Here is a 17,416-nt window from a genome sequence, read left to right on the forward strand (position 1 = left end):
TATAAAAGTTGATCTTTGCCGATCATGGTTTTTAATTTCGAAAGAAGCCAACTACTTTGCATAAATGCGTATTTCGAGGGCTTCCCCTCTTGGGGAGAGGATGGTATTTTTTAAAACTTTTTTCCTATTTGGTGTACAATATTAATTATTTGTATGTAGAGAGCTCATACCTGTGGCAACTCAACCAAATAAAAATATTTTGAAAAAAAAAAAATTATTCGGGGGCCCAAAATTTGAAAAAATATACCCAATGCAGGATTGTACTAAAACCGATATATCTAAACCGTTTTTAAAGATAGATTCAAAGAGTCTTTGCAATATATTTGCAAAGGCATGTTCTACAAACTGTCTGTAACAGAATTTTGATATTAGTCCCTACGTTTGTAAAATAAAGAATTAAAATTTAATAACAATTTTCTGATTTCCTTTCTTGCAAACAAACTGACGTATTTTTTAAATGAAATCAATTAACAAAATTCTGTTACAGAGAAAAGTTTCTTAATAGTCTAAAGAATGTGTGTTCTAAATTGCATGCATGTATCTTTAATAGTTCAGAAATTATATCCATTTTTGTCTGGCAAGGTAGCAAAAAAAATGAAGTTACTGGAAACCGATAAAAACGGGAGTGTCATTTAAAAATCCATAGCGCAGGAAGTTTAAAAATGACGTCTCAAGATCCGATAAGGGCACAAATACCGTACCCACAAAATGTTATGCAATGCATTCCACACATATCAAAGAGTATTTTAAAGAAAAAAAAAAATTTTTTTTTTTTGAAAATTTAATTTACCGGAAACAACAATAAAAGTGGGCGAGTGATTTAAAAATCCATAACGCAGGAAGTTTAAAAATGGCGACTCAACATCCGATAAGGGCACAAATACCCACAAAATTTTATGCTATGCATTCCACACATATCACAGAGTATTTTAAAGATTATTTTTTAAATCTACTCATTTTTCACCAAAAAATACATCCTCTCCCCTTAAATGCACATACAGTATCTTTATTTTGCATATTTAGGTATTATATTAACATCTTTCCTCATTGTTTTCCGATTTATTATCTAATTTCAAAATGTATCTATGAAAAAAGTAAGAATAATTTCCAAGAAATATAAAAAATATATATGAGAAATAAAACCAATGATTAGTTAATTACTGCTGAGGAATGACATTGCTGCAATGACAATGGATACTTCTCCCTGGTGCAGGGATGACAAGCACGGGCATATTGTACTCTCTGACAAAAGAGTGGATGAAGAAAGAATGGTGCCAAAACTGATCAGAAAGAGGAAAAGGAATTGGCTGGGTCACTGGTTGAGAAGAAACTGCCTTTTGAAGGATGCACTGGAAGGAATGGTGAACGGGAGAAGGGTTCGGGGTAGAAGAAGATATCAGATGACAGACGACATTAAAATATATGGATAATATGAGGAGACAAACAGGAAGGCAGAAAGTAGGAAAGACTGGAGAATGCTGGGTTTGCAGTGAAAGATGTGCCCTTGGGCAGAACACTATGAATGAATGACAGGGATTGTAGGGACCTTCGCTTACAGACTCGCATGTAGGCATACACTTAAAAGAGATTCTACGTTACTATTACACCTTGTTCAAAGGCTAGAAATGCCCGCGCGCGACATGCCTACCCTAGTGTGTAAATTGGGTGGTTTCCCACTTTAACATGAGACTTAAACACCTGCGACAATGAAGTCGCATATATAAATTTTCATTTCAACGAGTTGTAATGCACATCCAAGCTTAGAAGTATGCAGCAGACACCATATGATATCGAAATATCGTACTGGGCATTCAAATTACTTTTGACAGATAAGAGCAAATCTAGTCTTTCAGGTGAAGCTCCCTGTAAAGCAGATTTGAATAATTTCAAGGGAAAAATTGTTCCGGGGCCGGGTATCGATCCCGGGACCTCTGGTTGAACGTACCAGCGCTCTACCACTGAGCTACCCGGGAACTCTAGATTTGCATAATATATACGTTACTGTGTACGTTAACAGAAAACCACAATTCCAAGTCACACAGATTGTGTGCACTCGTTGTGGGTCTCTGGCGTTTCGTCAGCCCACGCGAGTTGTGTGGATATAAAGGGAAAAGTTGAGACGGTGTCGGGTGGAGTTCCCGGGTAGCTCAGTGGTAGAGCGCTGGTACGTTCAACCAGAGGTCCCGGGATCGATACCCGGCCCCGGAACAATTTTTCCCTTGAAATTATTCAAATCTGATTTACAGGGAGCTTCACCAGAAAGACTAGATTTGCATAATATATACGTTGCTGTGTACGTTAATAGAAAACCACAATTCCAAGTCACACAGACATTGTGTGCACTCGTTGTGGGTCTCTTGCGTTTCGTCAGCCCAGGCGAGTTGTGTGGATATAAAGGGAAAAGTTGAGACGGTGTCGGGTGGAGTTCCCGGGTAGCTCAGTGGTAGAGCGCTGGTACGTTCAACCAGAGGTCCCGGGATCGATACCCGGCCCCGGAACAATTTTTCCCTTGAAATTATTCAGATAAGAGCAATATTGGTATGCGAAAATAAACTTTTCAAGATAAAATTTCGCCAAAATCTCCTCTTATATTTCCGTCTCACACCAGCCTTATTACGTCTCGCAAAATGTTTAAAGAAGCAAATCTAAGCAAAGGGCGCTTATCATGATCGATTGGCTTGGCCCTTAAGCTTGGCTTTGTTAGGTACATTAAAATCTACCGGTACGTACGTGATGCTGAAAATCTTAGTGTACTAATTTTCGCTGCAAATTTATTAATCCTCGGACACAGTTCATACTTCAAGGAATTATAAAAGGTAAAGTAATCCTTGTCATTACACGTACATTTCAGCAGTGCAGTATCCTCATGATCATCTTCTTTCACTGTGGCTGTTCCTCGATTTTGGAATTCCCTACCGAGTAATGTCAGGGACTGTCAGACATCAAACCAATTTAAGAATAGACTAATGAAATATTTTTCTAACAATTCTTTTTAACAATAATAGCTCTTTCAGGTTTCTCAATGTTTAATGGTTATATATATTACAGAATAAATATTTAAATTATCTCATTATTATTATTATTATTACTATTACTATTATCATCATTATCATCATCATCATCATCATCATCACTATTTCTTACCAATGTTTATTATTGTCACACTAATATTACTTATCCAACTTTCATTATTTACTTTCATGTAGTTTTATGGTCTAGATATTAATGTAATAATTATGTAACCAATTGTATTCTATTAGAATTAGAGTCTGGCTGGGCGGAAGAGAAGGCCTACTGGCCTTAGCTCTGCCAGATTAAATAAATAAATAAATTATTATTATTATTATTATTATTATTATTATTATTATTATTATTATTATTATTATTATGTGAATAATCAATTAATTTTTGCTGCAACTCTGCAGGCAAATTTCCTGGATTTGAACTCTAATTTATGCTGAATCATTTCCATTGAGCGTCTCTGAATACTTTATTTCTTAAGGGGAAGAACCTACAGGAAATCTCTTTTCTCATATTATTTTAAGTACAGCCTCTATTTCCCTAACTTAGTTTCGTATGAATGTATGAAGCATTTTAAATAAAACATTTTCACTTTTGCCCTTATGGTACAGTCACAGACAAAAAATGCAAAAAATGAAGAATTATAAAGAAAATGAGTATCTCAAGAGTATCACAGGATCACAAATCTTGTCTTAAATGAAAGCTAGAAGACTGCTAATCAATTTTGTTTGATAATTTTTACACATTTTTAATTTTTATGTTTTTATAATTATTTTGCATTTTTATGAAAAGAAAGAAATATTGCACGTCTACTTTTAACTTATTCTTTAATTTGCAATTTGGCAATTTACTCTTACAGAATAATTCATGTATGATGTAAGAATATGCCCTGAAAATTTTATTACTGTCAAATGTCAAATGTTATGTTTTATTTAACAACGCTCGCAACTGCAGAGATTATATCAGCGTCGCCGGATGTGCCGGAATTTTGTCCCGCAGGAGTTCTTTTACATGCCAGTAAATCTACTGACACGAGCCTCTCGCATTTAAGCACACTTAAATGCCACCGACCTGGCCCGGGATCGAACCCGCAACCTTGGGCATAGAAGGCCAGCGCTATACCAACTCGCCAACCAGGTCGACTTTATTACTGTCTCAGATATCACATATTAAATGTCGAAAAATATAACATAAACAAACTCCGGATATGCAACGGAGAAGTTTGAGCACGCATATTTAAAATTCGCGTAAAAGCATTTTTTTTTCCTAACGATCTTCAAATTTCGCTCAAATGAAATCAATACTATTAACTATTTTGAGGTTAAAAATTAAAAAATGTTAATTTTGACACATATATGGTCATTCCTGTAGGTCTTTCCCCTTAATAATCCTATGTTTTCCACATATTAAGGACAGTATGTCTCCTTTTCCTATAAATCGCTGCTCTACTTGACGTATGCATGAAAACCTTTGCACCGCTACAGTTCTTTCGGTGCGTTTTAGTAGGTAAGAAAGTTAACCCTCATGCAGAGCAATCTGCCCGCCGAGTGCTTCAGCCTGTACAGGCTGCTTATGCAATGTCGGATGACCGAGACTCAACTATAGTACTTACTGTTCTTGTAAGTCTACATATAATCCTTAAGATAAGCACCAAAGTACCATTCCCATACACAAACTGGCCTGTGAGCGTGAGTAGATGCATTTACAGTAGATAAATCTCGTTAGTTTCCTGCCACGATCTGTAAACCAACAATGTTTGTGCAACCTAGCGCATGCACATTACGACTTTTGTAGAAAGGGTCGATTATACGAATTATTGTACAAAATATTTATAACCCCAAAAAGTCTAAGAAAAGACAGTGCAACCTAGCGCATGAACATTACGACTTTTGTAGAAAGGGTCGATTATACGAATTATTGTACAAAAATATTTATAACCCCAAAAAGTCTAAGAAAAGACAGTACTACCTAGCGCATACACATTACGACTTTTATACAAACGGTCGATTATACGAATTATTGTACAAAATATTTATAACCCCAAGAAGTCTAAGAAAAGACAGTGCTAACTAGCGCATGCACATTACGACTTTTATACAAACGGTCGATTATACGAATTATTGTACAAAATATTTACAACCCCAAAAAGGCTAAGAAAAGGCAGTACAACCTAGCGGATGAACATTACGACTTTTATACAAAAGGTCGATTATACGAATTATTGTACAAAATATTTATAACCCCAAGAAGTCTAAGAAAAGACAGTGCTACCTAGCGCATGCACATTACGACTTTTATACAAACGGTCGATTATACGAATTATTATATAAAATATTTATAACCCCAAGAAGTATAAGAAAAGACAGTGCTACCTAGCGCATGCACATTACGACTTTTATGCAAACGGTGGATTCCACGAATTATTATACAAAATATTTATAACCCCAAAAAGTCTAAGAAAAGACAGTGCAACCTAGCGCATGCACATTACGACTTTTATACAAACGGTCGATTATACGAATTATTGTACAAAATATTTATAACCCCAAAAAGTCTAAGAAAAGACAGTGCAACCTAGCGCATGCACATTACGACTTTTGTAGAAAGGGTCGATTATACGAATTATTGTACAAAATATTTATAACTCCAAAAAGTCTAAGAAAAGACAGTGCAACCTAGCGCATGAACATTACGACTTTTGTAGAAAGGGTCGATTATACGAATTATTGTACAAAAATATTTATAACCCCAAAAAGTCTAACAAAAGACAGTACAACCTAGCGCATGCACATTACGACTTTTATACAAACGGTCGATTATACGAATTATTGTACAAAATATTTATAACCCCAAGAAGTCTAAGAAAAGACAGTGCTACCTAGCGCATGCACATTACGACTTTTATACAAACGGTCGATTATACGAATTATTGTACAAAATATTTACAACCCCAAAAAGGCTAAGAAAAGGCAGTACAACCTAGCGGATGAACATTACGACTTTTATACAAAAGGTCGATTATACGAATTATTGTACAAAAATATTTATAACCCCAAGAAGTCTAAGAAAAGACAGTGCTAACTAGCGCATGCACATTACGACTTTTATACAAACGGTCGATTATACGAATTATTGTACAAAAATATTTATAACCCCGAAAAGTCTAAGAAAAGGCAGTGCAACCTAGCGCATGCACATTACGACTTTTATACAAACGGTCGATTATACGAATTATTGTACAAAATATTTATAACCACAAGAAGTCTAAGAAAAGGCAGTGCAACCTAGCACATGCACATTACGACTTTTATACAAAAGGTCGATTATACGAATTATTGTACAAAATATTTACAACCCCAAAAAGTCTAAGAAAAGGCAGTACAACCTAGCGGATGAACATTACGACTTGTATACAAAAGGTCGATTATACGAATTATTGTACAAAAATATTCATAACCCCAAACAGTCTAAGAAAAGACAGTGCAACTTAGCGGATGAACATTACGACTTTTATACAAACGGTCGATTGTACGAATTATTGTACAAAATATTTATAACCCCAAGAAGTCTAAGAAAAGACAGTGCAACCTAGCGCATGCACATTACGACGTTTGTAGAAAGGGTCTATTATACGAATTATTGTACAAAATATTTATAACCCCAAGAAGTCTAAGAAAAAACAGTGCTACCTAGGCATGCACATTACGACTTTTATACAAACGGTCGATTATACGAATTATTGTACAAAATATTTATAACCCCAAAAAGTCTAAGAAAAGACAGTGCAACCTAGCGCATGCACATTACGACTTTTGTAGAAAGGGTCGATTATACGAATTATTGTACAAAATATTAAAACCCCAAAAAGTCTAAGAAAAGACAGTGCAACCTAGCGCATGCACATTACGATTTTTATACAAACGGTCGATTATACGAATTATTGTACAAAAATATATATAACCTCAAAAAGTCTAAGAAAAGACAATGAAATCAGTATTGTCAAATTAAGTTACTCGTTGCTTTAAGAAATTATTTCTTATTGCGCAAATGAATGGGATTGACATCACACTTACCCAGTCATGGCAGTCACGTATATCTCCGACGTGTACTCCAGGCGCTCGCAGTCTGCCGCGCATGAGCACTGCATGCCGTCTTGCTCGTCGTCGAAGAAGGGATTGTCATCGTCTGGCATCTCGTAGTTGAACACATCTGTACAAATGAACCACGGCAAAAATTCTGTCATGCCATGCTTAATTTCGAGACACGTCTAAAGCAGGAAATTTGTAAATTACGATGGAGCTATGGTTATCATTCTCGCCTTGTACTCAGGATGTACGGGGTTTGATTCCAGGGGCTGATTGTCCTAATTTTGGTTTTTCGTGATTTCCCAATCCTCCTAGGAATATTAAGGGATATAACGAACTTCAAGGGCCATAACCCGACTCCTTCCCAATCCTCAATAACTTTTCACCATCATTTCTCATCCATCATCCTGCTATCTACATAGAGTTCCTTTATTTATATAGAATGATTCAGGAATAATAGTAAATATTTTAGAGTTCTATGAACAAGTTACACACTAATTGATGTCACGATGAGAGATTGTGTCGATATACTTGTTCATAATGTCGGAAAAAGGTAAAACATATAGCTTTATTGTACAGACCCAGAAACAAAATTTGAATTTTGTTTCTGTGTTTGTACATTTGTTTTTTTTTTTTTACCTATCAAATATTTTGCAAAAAAAAATGGTTTGCATCACTTTCCTATCCTCCCCCATATTATTGATTACCTACAAAGGAACAGTAACTCTCGCTCTTCTGAGATAGTCTGAGGGCAGCACTCTTCATAATGTGTGTGGAGAAACAGCTGTTGTAGTTCCGTTTTACGTGGCCATACCATTGTAACCGTCTCATTCTAATGTAGTCCAAAATTGTACTATCTACTCGTATATTCATTTTTTGTTTGACGATTGTTATTTCTTCTGGATATACTGTATGAGCTTTTCTACGCCTAAAATCCATTTCTGTAGGAAATAATTTCAATTCTGTTCTTTCCTTTACTGGCCGAACTCCTGCTCCATAAGTAATTACACTCTTTATAATGCTAATTGTAGATCTTGATTTTCGTTTTCTTGTGAATACTTTCGTCTAAAAACCCTATTTACTACTGTTATCGCAAATTTACTTTTATTATTTCTCCTTTCTACCTCTTTATAATCTTAATCTCCAACAATATTTTATCCTTATTTCTAAATTTCGACTTCATTGTGGCGTCTTAAAATTTTCTCATCAATAATCAAGATGTATGTATGTATGTATTTATTAACACTATAATTGGGTATACACCCGGTGGCAGTGATATATAATATACAATAATTACAATTACAGAAATAAATTAAAATAAACGTAAATGAACTAAAATAAAATAAACGTAAATCTATAAATATTAGATGCAATAAACCTAGGACTATAAATAAAAACTATTCTATAATAAAGCCTACGATAAGCAAAAGTAAATCTAACGTATAAGTACTTCTATTTCGCCCAACTATTACCAATTTAAATAATTACATATCACCTTAATTAATTACATACCAACTTAATTACATATCATCTTAATTAATTACATATCACCCTAATTTATTTACGTATCATCTTAATTAATTACATATCAACTTAATTAATTACATATCAACTCAATTAGTTACATGACACAACTTAAATAATTACACTGCACCTCCAATTACATTTTCAGTCTAATCTTCTCAAACCTTTCCTTAAATGTATTGATTTTAAGAGGACCACCCTGAAAGATTGTCGCAGGTAAGCTGTTCCAGTCTACTATTGTACGGTAAAAAAGGAAAATTTTGCCACGTCCGTTCTTTGTTTTCTACATTTAAAGTTCCTAATATGATATTGAGTTGTATCCCCAATTACTACATCATTTTTTTTATTTTTTATTTTCATTCTTTATATCCTTCTAGGGTTCTCTTGTATATTATTTTAATATACTTGTTGTTGTTCTGCTTTAGTCAACTATTCGGAGACAGATTGTAACTTCATAAGTGACGCCAATAAGGCATCACTCATGGGGCAACTAAGCGAGGAGATAGTGGTTTATGGTGGCCAGTTCCTTTCTCCCTCCATTGCATACATCCCTGACTTGTAATATAGTTCACTAATCAGATTTAAGATTTAATATGCTTAATGTATATAATTTTACTTTTATGTTTCGAAAATACTCCAGACCACAAACTTTGGCTCTTTCGGGAGCGAGCTAGTTATAAACAATATAATTTTAAATTTTGTGTAAAAGAGCTCAATAAATTTATATTATAGTATTCATTTTTTAAATACTTCGTACTCACCATTGAATTCATTTAAACACAGGAGACCATTCGTGTCACATACAGGTATTTGTCCTGCGGAAATAAAAAGAAAAATCTGTGTTAACCTAAGAAAGTACAGGTGAAATTGGATAAATCTCACCTCTAGCGTTCATTCTGTGTCGATCGGTTAGTGTTCACACTACGTTATTAATTTTGTTTAATGCTTGACAGCAAACATTTGTAACACACATTTTTTTTAATTAATTTTTCCACGCAGAACGATTATGTGCGCCATGGAAATTTTGCCTATTGAGAACCCGAGTAAAGGCTGGCTCACAGTAAACCGGGAACGGAAACAACGAGAACGAGAACGGAAATAATGTTAAAATAAATGTATTTAAATGTGAGCATTCACAATAGTCATTTGTGAATGCTCACATTTAAATACATTTATTTTAACATTTCCGTTCTCGTTTCCGTTCCCGGTTTATTGCGAACCAGCCTTAACATCTGCTCCACTTGTAAGTTTAAACAATCCGCTTTAGTTGTGGAAGAGTGTGTATTCGTGGAAAAAAACACGGGATCTCAGTACGATGTGCCAATACATTCCAAAAAAAAAAAAAATAATAAAAAAAGTACAGGAAATTTTATCAAAACTTGAAAAGAAATTTAGCGATTTTTCTGTGCGGAAATGAATAAAATAAAATACACTATTCAGTTTTAGTGTTCAGATGTAATTAATTCTGGTAATTATAGTAATATTTTCTATTGGTACCTTTGGTGTAGGCCTACTATGTAGGAAGAGAAATTTTATAAAACAAAGAGTTGTAACTTACAATAGAAGCAAATATTGAAACCTTTTTGCGCGGGAAAACACGTTTCGTTGACGGTTGTCAGCCCACTTTGAGGTCTGTGGATATAGAGGGAAAAATTGGATCGGTGTCTGGTAGAGTTCCCGGGTAGCTCAGTTGGTAGAGCGTTGGCACGTTAAACCAAAGGTCCCGGGTTCGATGCCCGGCCCCGGAACAATTTTTCCCTCGGAATTATTCAAATCAACTTTTCAGGGAGTCATACCTGAAAGCTTGATTTGCACGTTTCGTTTATTTTATAAAATTAAACACTTTTGCACGTTTTTTTCTGATCAACATATTGTTATACATATTAGACTATAGCAGCTCTGGACATAAAGGGGAAGGGAAAAGGAAAGGAGATATACCCGTCCATTTCCTTTTCCCTTACACAGTTTTAAAAACGAACACGTAATAAGGCATTGTGCATCAGTGGTGGATGTTAGAAGGCCAGCCAGAGCCGAAAGCTATGATGCTTGTCTTAAGGTGCGTACACACTAGAAATGAACAACGATCGAGAAAGCGAGACTAACAGCGCCCGCAAAGCCGAAAACCCGCACGACAATGTTATATTACGTCGCGTCCTTGACGTAAAGATTTCCGAGTCTTCCGAGATTCGATATTGATCATCTCCCGAAATCCCGAAGCAGACTTGAATCGCCACAGTTGTTTATACCTGACTGAACTTTTATCTACTTTGGCAAGTGTTATATATGTATAAACAATCAAGTAGCCTATTTGAAACATCATCAGTGTACAATAATCCGTTCCCCAGTTTTTATTTAATTACTAGGCTCTTATTAAAAGGCTAGGAATTTTCTTTTCATATGTTTAAGATCACGTGTGTAATCTCAAGTAAAAAGATACTAATGTCATGTTTTATGTTTCTTAGAAATATTTTACAATTCATTTTGTCTTCAGATAAATCTAATATAATATAATCAAAATTTTTCATGTTCAAAATTTAAGATTTATCTATTTTGCAAATGTTTATTTGCTACAACATTGTATATAGAATATTAACGTTTTCGCCTTTTCGGCATTATCAGATATTGTTAAGAAACACGTAATCTAAACCTTGAACAAATTAAAAAATGTATATTTTAATATGCATGACAAATAGATTTTCATGAGTTTTATGTAGTATGTCTTATAAGTAAAAAGGTTTATGTAGAAAAAGATTTTCAGGAAATATAAATTTGGAAGGTCGATATGATTGCGGATACATATAACTCATGTTACAAAACACATATCAAAGGATTAAAATGACAAGCATATTATATTATATCTTGCATTAAATTATTAACAAAATAAAATGATGATGCCGAAAAGGCGAAAACGCTAATATTCTATATATAATGTTCTAGCAAATAAACATTTGCAAAATAGATAAATCTTATAGATTGAACTTGAAAAATTTTCATTATATTTCTTAGAAATGCAAATTTATTTGTGAATTGTTTTCTTTTTCTATTTATATAACCATAGGTAATATTATATAATAGAACCAGAACATTCTGATAACTATGATACTGTTCTGTTTTGTATTTTTGTCTCATTTAAACATTTATGTTATTTATTTCAATGATGTATGTTATTCAAAGTTACGAAATCTTTCCACGCCGACCAAATGCTATTTCGAGAATGATGAGCGAGACTCGAAGCGCACGAAAATGACGAGCCGAGACTCAAAAGACAAATGCAACGAAAATAGCTAGCGAGAGCGGCAGTTAGTTTTGTTCATCTCTAGTACACACGTAGCGAACGAACAACGAACGAATGATGAAGCAAAACTTCGTTGTTCGTTCGCTGTTCGGAGCAACGTACAAATCATCAGCAAATGGTCAGAGAACATTTGCGTTTGCTGATTATCTGCAGTAACGGCAGACGAAGATATAATTATAGCAAGTGTAGCCATTGTTATTATAGGCAGTTTAACAAAAAGAAAATTAAAAAACAAAGGCGATGGTGGCAGACGCCACTCTACGAAAGTCGCAGTCGATTTGTATAGAGGCACTGACTTGCTTCATGATTGACGTCGAATTGAATGGGGACAGCTTCACAATTTTTGTCGCATTTTAGAAACAGACTTCGAAATATTACCCTGCAAAATAGGGCCATAAAATTTCCTGCTATCTATATACATCAAGATGTTTGATGACAGCCTCTTCAGTCCACTCCAGTTTCGACATCCTGTTGGTGAAATTAAACTAACAGCTGCGTTCTGCTGCGAACTACAAACAATTGGCAAATCCCATCCACAATGAATACAAACTTCCTTTGATGTACCGACAAGCGACGGATCACTACCGAAGGCATACCAAACGATCGGTTTGCCTTTGCTGCGTCGTCCACACGTTCCGACTTCAATCAGCTAACCCATTCGTTTGTCGTTCGTTGTTAGTTTGCTACGTGTGTACGCACCTTTGTACAATCAGTTACTCAACAATGCTTGCTTTCCTGTCTTCTCGTATCGGTCCGAATCATAACTGTCTGATGAGGAAAGTGGAATGGAGTGGAGAGTTAAGAGTAGTCTGCAGCGACTCGATTGAGTTATAAGCGCCCAGACCTGCTGTACTATAAAGTGCAAAGAAAAAAAAATAAAATTCTGGCAGGAATTCGATTTTTCGTGTCGTGTGAAATTAAAAACTTTCATGTAAAAACCTTTCTATCCGCAGATACTGTCTTCCTCCGACGAGTTTAGCGCTGGGACCTGATGTATTCTTGCCATCGGTGCGGGGGGATTGCAGGTAGATTCTTTTGTTGCTACAGCCAAGGCGAGCCGAGCGAAGTGGGAAGTATTAATCGTCCAAAAATATGCAGTCTTCAGTTTGTAGTAGTGTGTGAATATTTCATATACATATTGTTTACTTAGGTCTATATGGTTTTGTTATTAATATATTGAATATATTGTTGCAATTTTTGCTCATACATCTCCCTAATGTTAGCTATGTTAATATTATATGAATTACTCATATTAAATATTTCACCGTTACAAGTCATTTTTAAGGAAACATGCTGTAGAAAAGTTTTTTGTCTTATTCTACTGGAATTTTAGAATATGTGTGATTGGTATCGTGAAAAACAGATTCCTATAATGTCATGCGAAAATCATGTGTTGGTGATATCTTAAAATACAAATCAAGTAGTTTCACTTCTCAAGTGAGTTCAGCAGTACAGTATATTTAAATTGATTACTTTACAAATTTAATTCAATTCTACTAATCACTAAATTTATAGTATGATTCTTCTTTTCATTTATATTATTGTAGTTGTATTATGATTTTTCTTCTTATTAATTTTATTGTATTTGTATTACTGGTGGTGTGATGGCCTTAACTTCACCAGAATAAATAAATAAATCTATACTAATAATAAATCTGTAGTCGAAATTTTTCTGGTAATTTTCGATTTTCCAAAAATAATTGGTCCTAACATATATAATTAACCACCCTAAAACCGAAAATCGCTTTTTTGAAATTTTTGTTTGTATGTCTGTCTGTCTGTATGTTTGTTACCTTTTCACGCGATAATGGTTGAACGGATTTCGATGAAAATTGGAATATAAATTAAGTTCGTTGTAACTTAGACTTTAGGCTATATGGCATTCAAAATACTTTATTTAAAAGGGGGGTTATAAGGGGGCCTGAATTAAATAAATCGAAATATCTCGCTTATTATTGATTTTTATGAAAAATGTTACATAACAAAAGTTTCTTTAACAATAATTTGCGATACGTTTTATTCCTTGAAAAATTTTGATAGGATTGATATTTAATGAGATAAAGGAGTTTTAAAATTAAAATAACTGCCATCTAAGGCCGTGTAATGAATTAAAAAACAAATGACTTCGTCTATAAGGGACCTTGGACAGCAAAAATCGAAAGCTATGAAAAAGATAGCCTACAGAGAATGTTTCTGTGTTTGTATGAAGTAATATCGAAAGCTAAATTAACCGATTTGTATAATTAATTATTATTTCACCATTGGAAAGTGTAGTTTCTCTAGATGGACATAACGCTATAATGTTATTACAGTAACTTCTGATATAATATAATATTATATAATATAATATAATATAATATAATATAATATAATATATGTAATATTATATAATATAATTTAAGTTATTTGAAGGGTTCAGAACCACAGTGGGCCAAGCGCCATTTACTGAATACGTAGAAAACAAGGGTTAAAATTAAGTTATGACCATAATTCAATGGAAACCTATAACAAGTAAAATAAAATATACTCATTAAATCTAAATGATGTCAATCTTCATTAAACTATGGTTGCATGTAATAAAAATTAGAAACATGTTAAAGGAATTGTCATTGCACCAAAGAATGGTCTCTGGACCAAAATGATCGCATTTTAATTATTTGGATGCAATTTAAATTAAGTAACATATTAAACGATTTATCCTTCTATCAAACACGAATGTTCCTTGGATCAAATGTCCTATTTTAATTATGTAATTACTTTATATTTATTTCTAACGAGTGCAGCGGAGCGCATGAGTACGGCTAGTAAATAAATAAATAAATAAATAAGTAAATAAGTAAATTAATAAATTAAATAATTAAATAAATAGATAAACAAATAAATAAATTAAATGAATGAATGAATAAATAAATTAATTAAATAATTAAATAAATAAACAAGCAAACAAATAAATAAATAAATAAATATAATTTTCTACAATACTTTCCTTCTCTGAACACGTAAGTACGAATGGTTGTATCTCTATCTCGCCAAAAATACGTTAGAAACTCTCGTAAATTCGGCGAATGTTTTCGGTATGATTGTACTTCCTTCCAGACCGCCGCTGTCACTGTTCCCTCCCACTCCAGTACCGCGCTAGACTAGTCGGAACCGCATTCCTCTCAGCACTAAACTCCTCAGAGGATGACAGTAGTATTCAATTTGTGGCGTTTCGCTAGGCTACTACTGGCGTGGGTAATAACTGTGGTAAGAGTAGTGGAATACCTTCATCGTTCGGGTAGAAGAAGGGCGTGCAGTTGCAGTGCTGCACTGTACTATCTCGGTGGCACTGCGCTATGCAGTTGCTGTGGCGGTACTCCCGGAACCCCAGCGCCTCCCCCTCGTCGTGGAACAGACATCCGCGCCGGGCTGCACTCAGGTCCCGCACCTGCGGAGTGGCATAAGTCACTTGGGCCATCAGCGAAACCTGCGCAGAGGTCCCGGCAACGATGTCTGTCCCTATTATCGGGAAGTCGTAAGGACTGCTGACGATTATCTGCAAGCAATGTCATCTTAGAGCCCGGATGTTAGGCAAAATGCCTTACTGACATGAAGTCAAAGTAGGATTTCACACTTTATTTAGTACAATGGATCCATGCTCATCGATTTACTGAGAAACAGTTGACCAGGGGCGGCTTTTATTAAGGGGCACATGGGCACGTGCCCTCCCAGTGATTTTTATTATCGTGTTATGACTATATTATAATACAATTTAATTGCATTATGAAATAATAACTTAGAGTGTCACATTTTCATTGCTACTAATGTTTTCAGAATGTGTAGTAGTCTACGAAACCCAAGTTTTCTGAACAGGTAATAAAATGGGCTCTCTCTTCACGTGCCCAGCGATGGACGAGGAAGGGATGGGGGTGCGAGTTGTAGGAAGGCGGAGCTCTTTGCCTCAGACCGTGTGCTTTGGGCACTGTATTTGCCGTGCCCACCAAGCCTCTTTAGTTTAGGAACAGTCCAATTAGCTGCGTGCCATTTTTAGGGGTGTTGATACTTGCTGTGTAGCAGACGACATTTTACAAGTGAACTTGACATGAAAAACGTTAAATGTAAGTTTACTAATTTAGAAGCTCGACTCATTGTGTAAATCACGTGTGTATGTATATATAGATATTCATTTGTCACAGTTATGTTGTTAATGCTCCCTGTAAACTTTTATGCTTCCATCGTATCCAAAAAAGAAAGTTTACATTACAATACAAGAAGTTGGCAGTTCTCAAAAAGCTTTGTCACTGACAATAGAGAATCTTGGCGGGCGTTTTGCCGCCTTCAGTGCACACTACAGTTGTCAACTGAGTTTCCCCAAGTCTAGTGCTGCGGTAATAAGAAGGCAGGCAGCTGCGTGATCTGTGAGTACGAACGAGAATCAGCGCATTTCTGTGAATTACACTTAGAATTCCATTTAACTTTCCTCTGGGCGTAGCAGTGCTTTCAATTGAGGGACCAAAATGATCGCATTTTAATTATTTGGATGCAATTTAAATTAAGTAACATATTAAACGATTTATCCTTCTATCAAACACGAATGTTCCTTGGATCAAATGTCCTATTTTAATTATGTAATTACTTTATATTTATTTCTAACGAGTGCAGCGGAGCGCATGAGTACGGCTAGTAAATAAATAAATAAATAAGTAAATTAATAAATTAAATAATTAAATAAATAGATAAACAAATAAATAAATTAAATGAATGAATGAATAAATTAATTAATTAAATAATTAAATAAATAAACAAGCAAACAAATAAATAAATAAATAAATATAATTTTCTACAATACTTTCCTTCTCCGAACTTCAACAATAGAGCTATAGGGGTTTTTCTTGCAGAAGAAACCGAAAAATGGAGCTCATCTACAAGAATTAGAAAGGTTAGTGCACATAAATTGGTTTTATATGTTTTTAATTTTCAGGGTTCATCATTAAGGTTGTGCCCCACTTGACAGAATGGCCTTCGGCCGCCACTGCAGTTGACGACAGTGACTAAACAAAATAACGACCATGCAATAGACCAGGCATGTCAATTGATGCCCACAGGAGCAAGCACGCGCTTTAGAGCTCTGGAGAGCCTGAGAGCTTTACAGCGGAAAGGGAAGAGACACACGAAAGAGGTAGTATATGCCGCTTAGTCGAGCTATATTCAGGGATGGCCAGCACTGATTCAATAGATAAAGGGAAGAGAACTTATTAAAACTGTATCCACGTTAATTTTTAGATTTGCCTGAGAAGTACAAGTGCATTATAAGAATGTAAGTTTTAATTTTAATGCTCATTTTTCAAAAGTTTGTTTTTTTTTTATTCAAAAGAAATATTTTCTCAACTTTTCTTATAGAAAAGTGAAATTTTCAGATATAAGCCTATTTATTTAGTAGCCTTACAGAATATTTTCGTAAATCTTATATACCGTATATACGTATTACTGAAGATAGTGTATTGAACATTTT

At 34.6% G+C, this 17,416-nt stretch overlaps 1 protein-coding gene across 1 annotated transcript in view; it reads right to left on the bottom strand.

The window, feature by feature from the left end:
• Positions 1 to 17,416, bottom strand: part of LOC138698798 (pickpocket protein 19-like) — a 43,052-nt gene that overhangs the window by 3,998 nt on the left and 21,638 nt on the right. Inside the window, exons 6-8 of the mRNA XM_069825023.1 lie at positions 15,190 to 15,460; positions 9,392 to 9,445; positions 7,095 to 7,230 (exon numbers count right to left, since the gene is read on the bottom strand). Of these exons, the coding sequence (XP_069681124.1) occupies positions 7,095 to 7,230; positions 9,392 to 9,445; positions 15,190 to 15,460 (461 nt within the window). The remainder of the gene's footprint in view (positions 1 to 7,094; positions 7,231 to 9,391; positions 9,446 to 15,189; positions 15,461 to 17,416) is intronic.

This window comes from Periplaneta americana, chromosome 4 (assembly GCF_040183065.1).
Source record: "Periplaneta americana isolate PAMFEO1 chromosome 4, P.americana_PAMFEO1_priV1, whole genome shotgun sequence".
NCBI lineage: Eukaryota > Metazoa > Arthropoda > Insecta > Blattodea > Blattidae > Periplaneta > Periplaneta americana.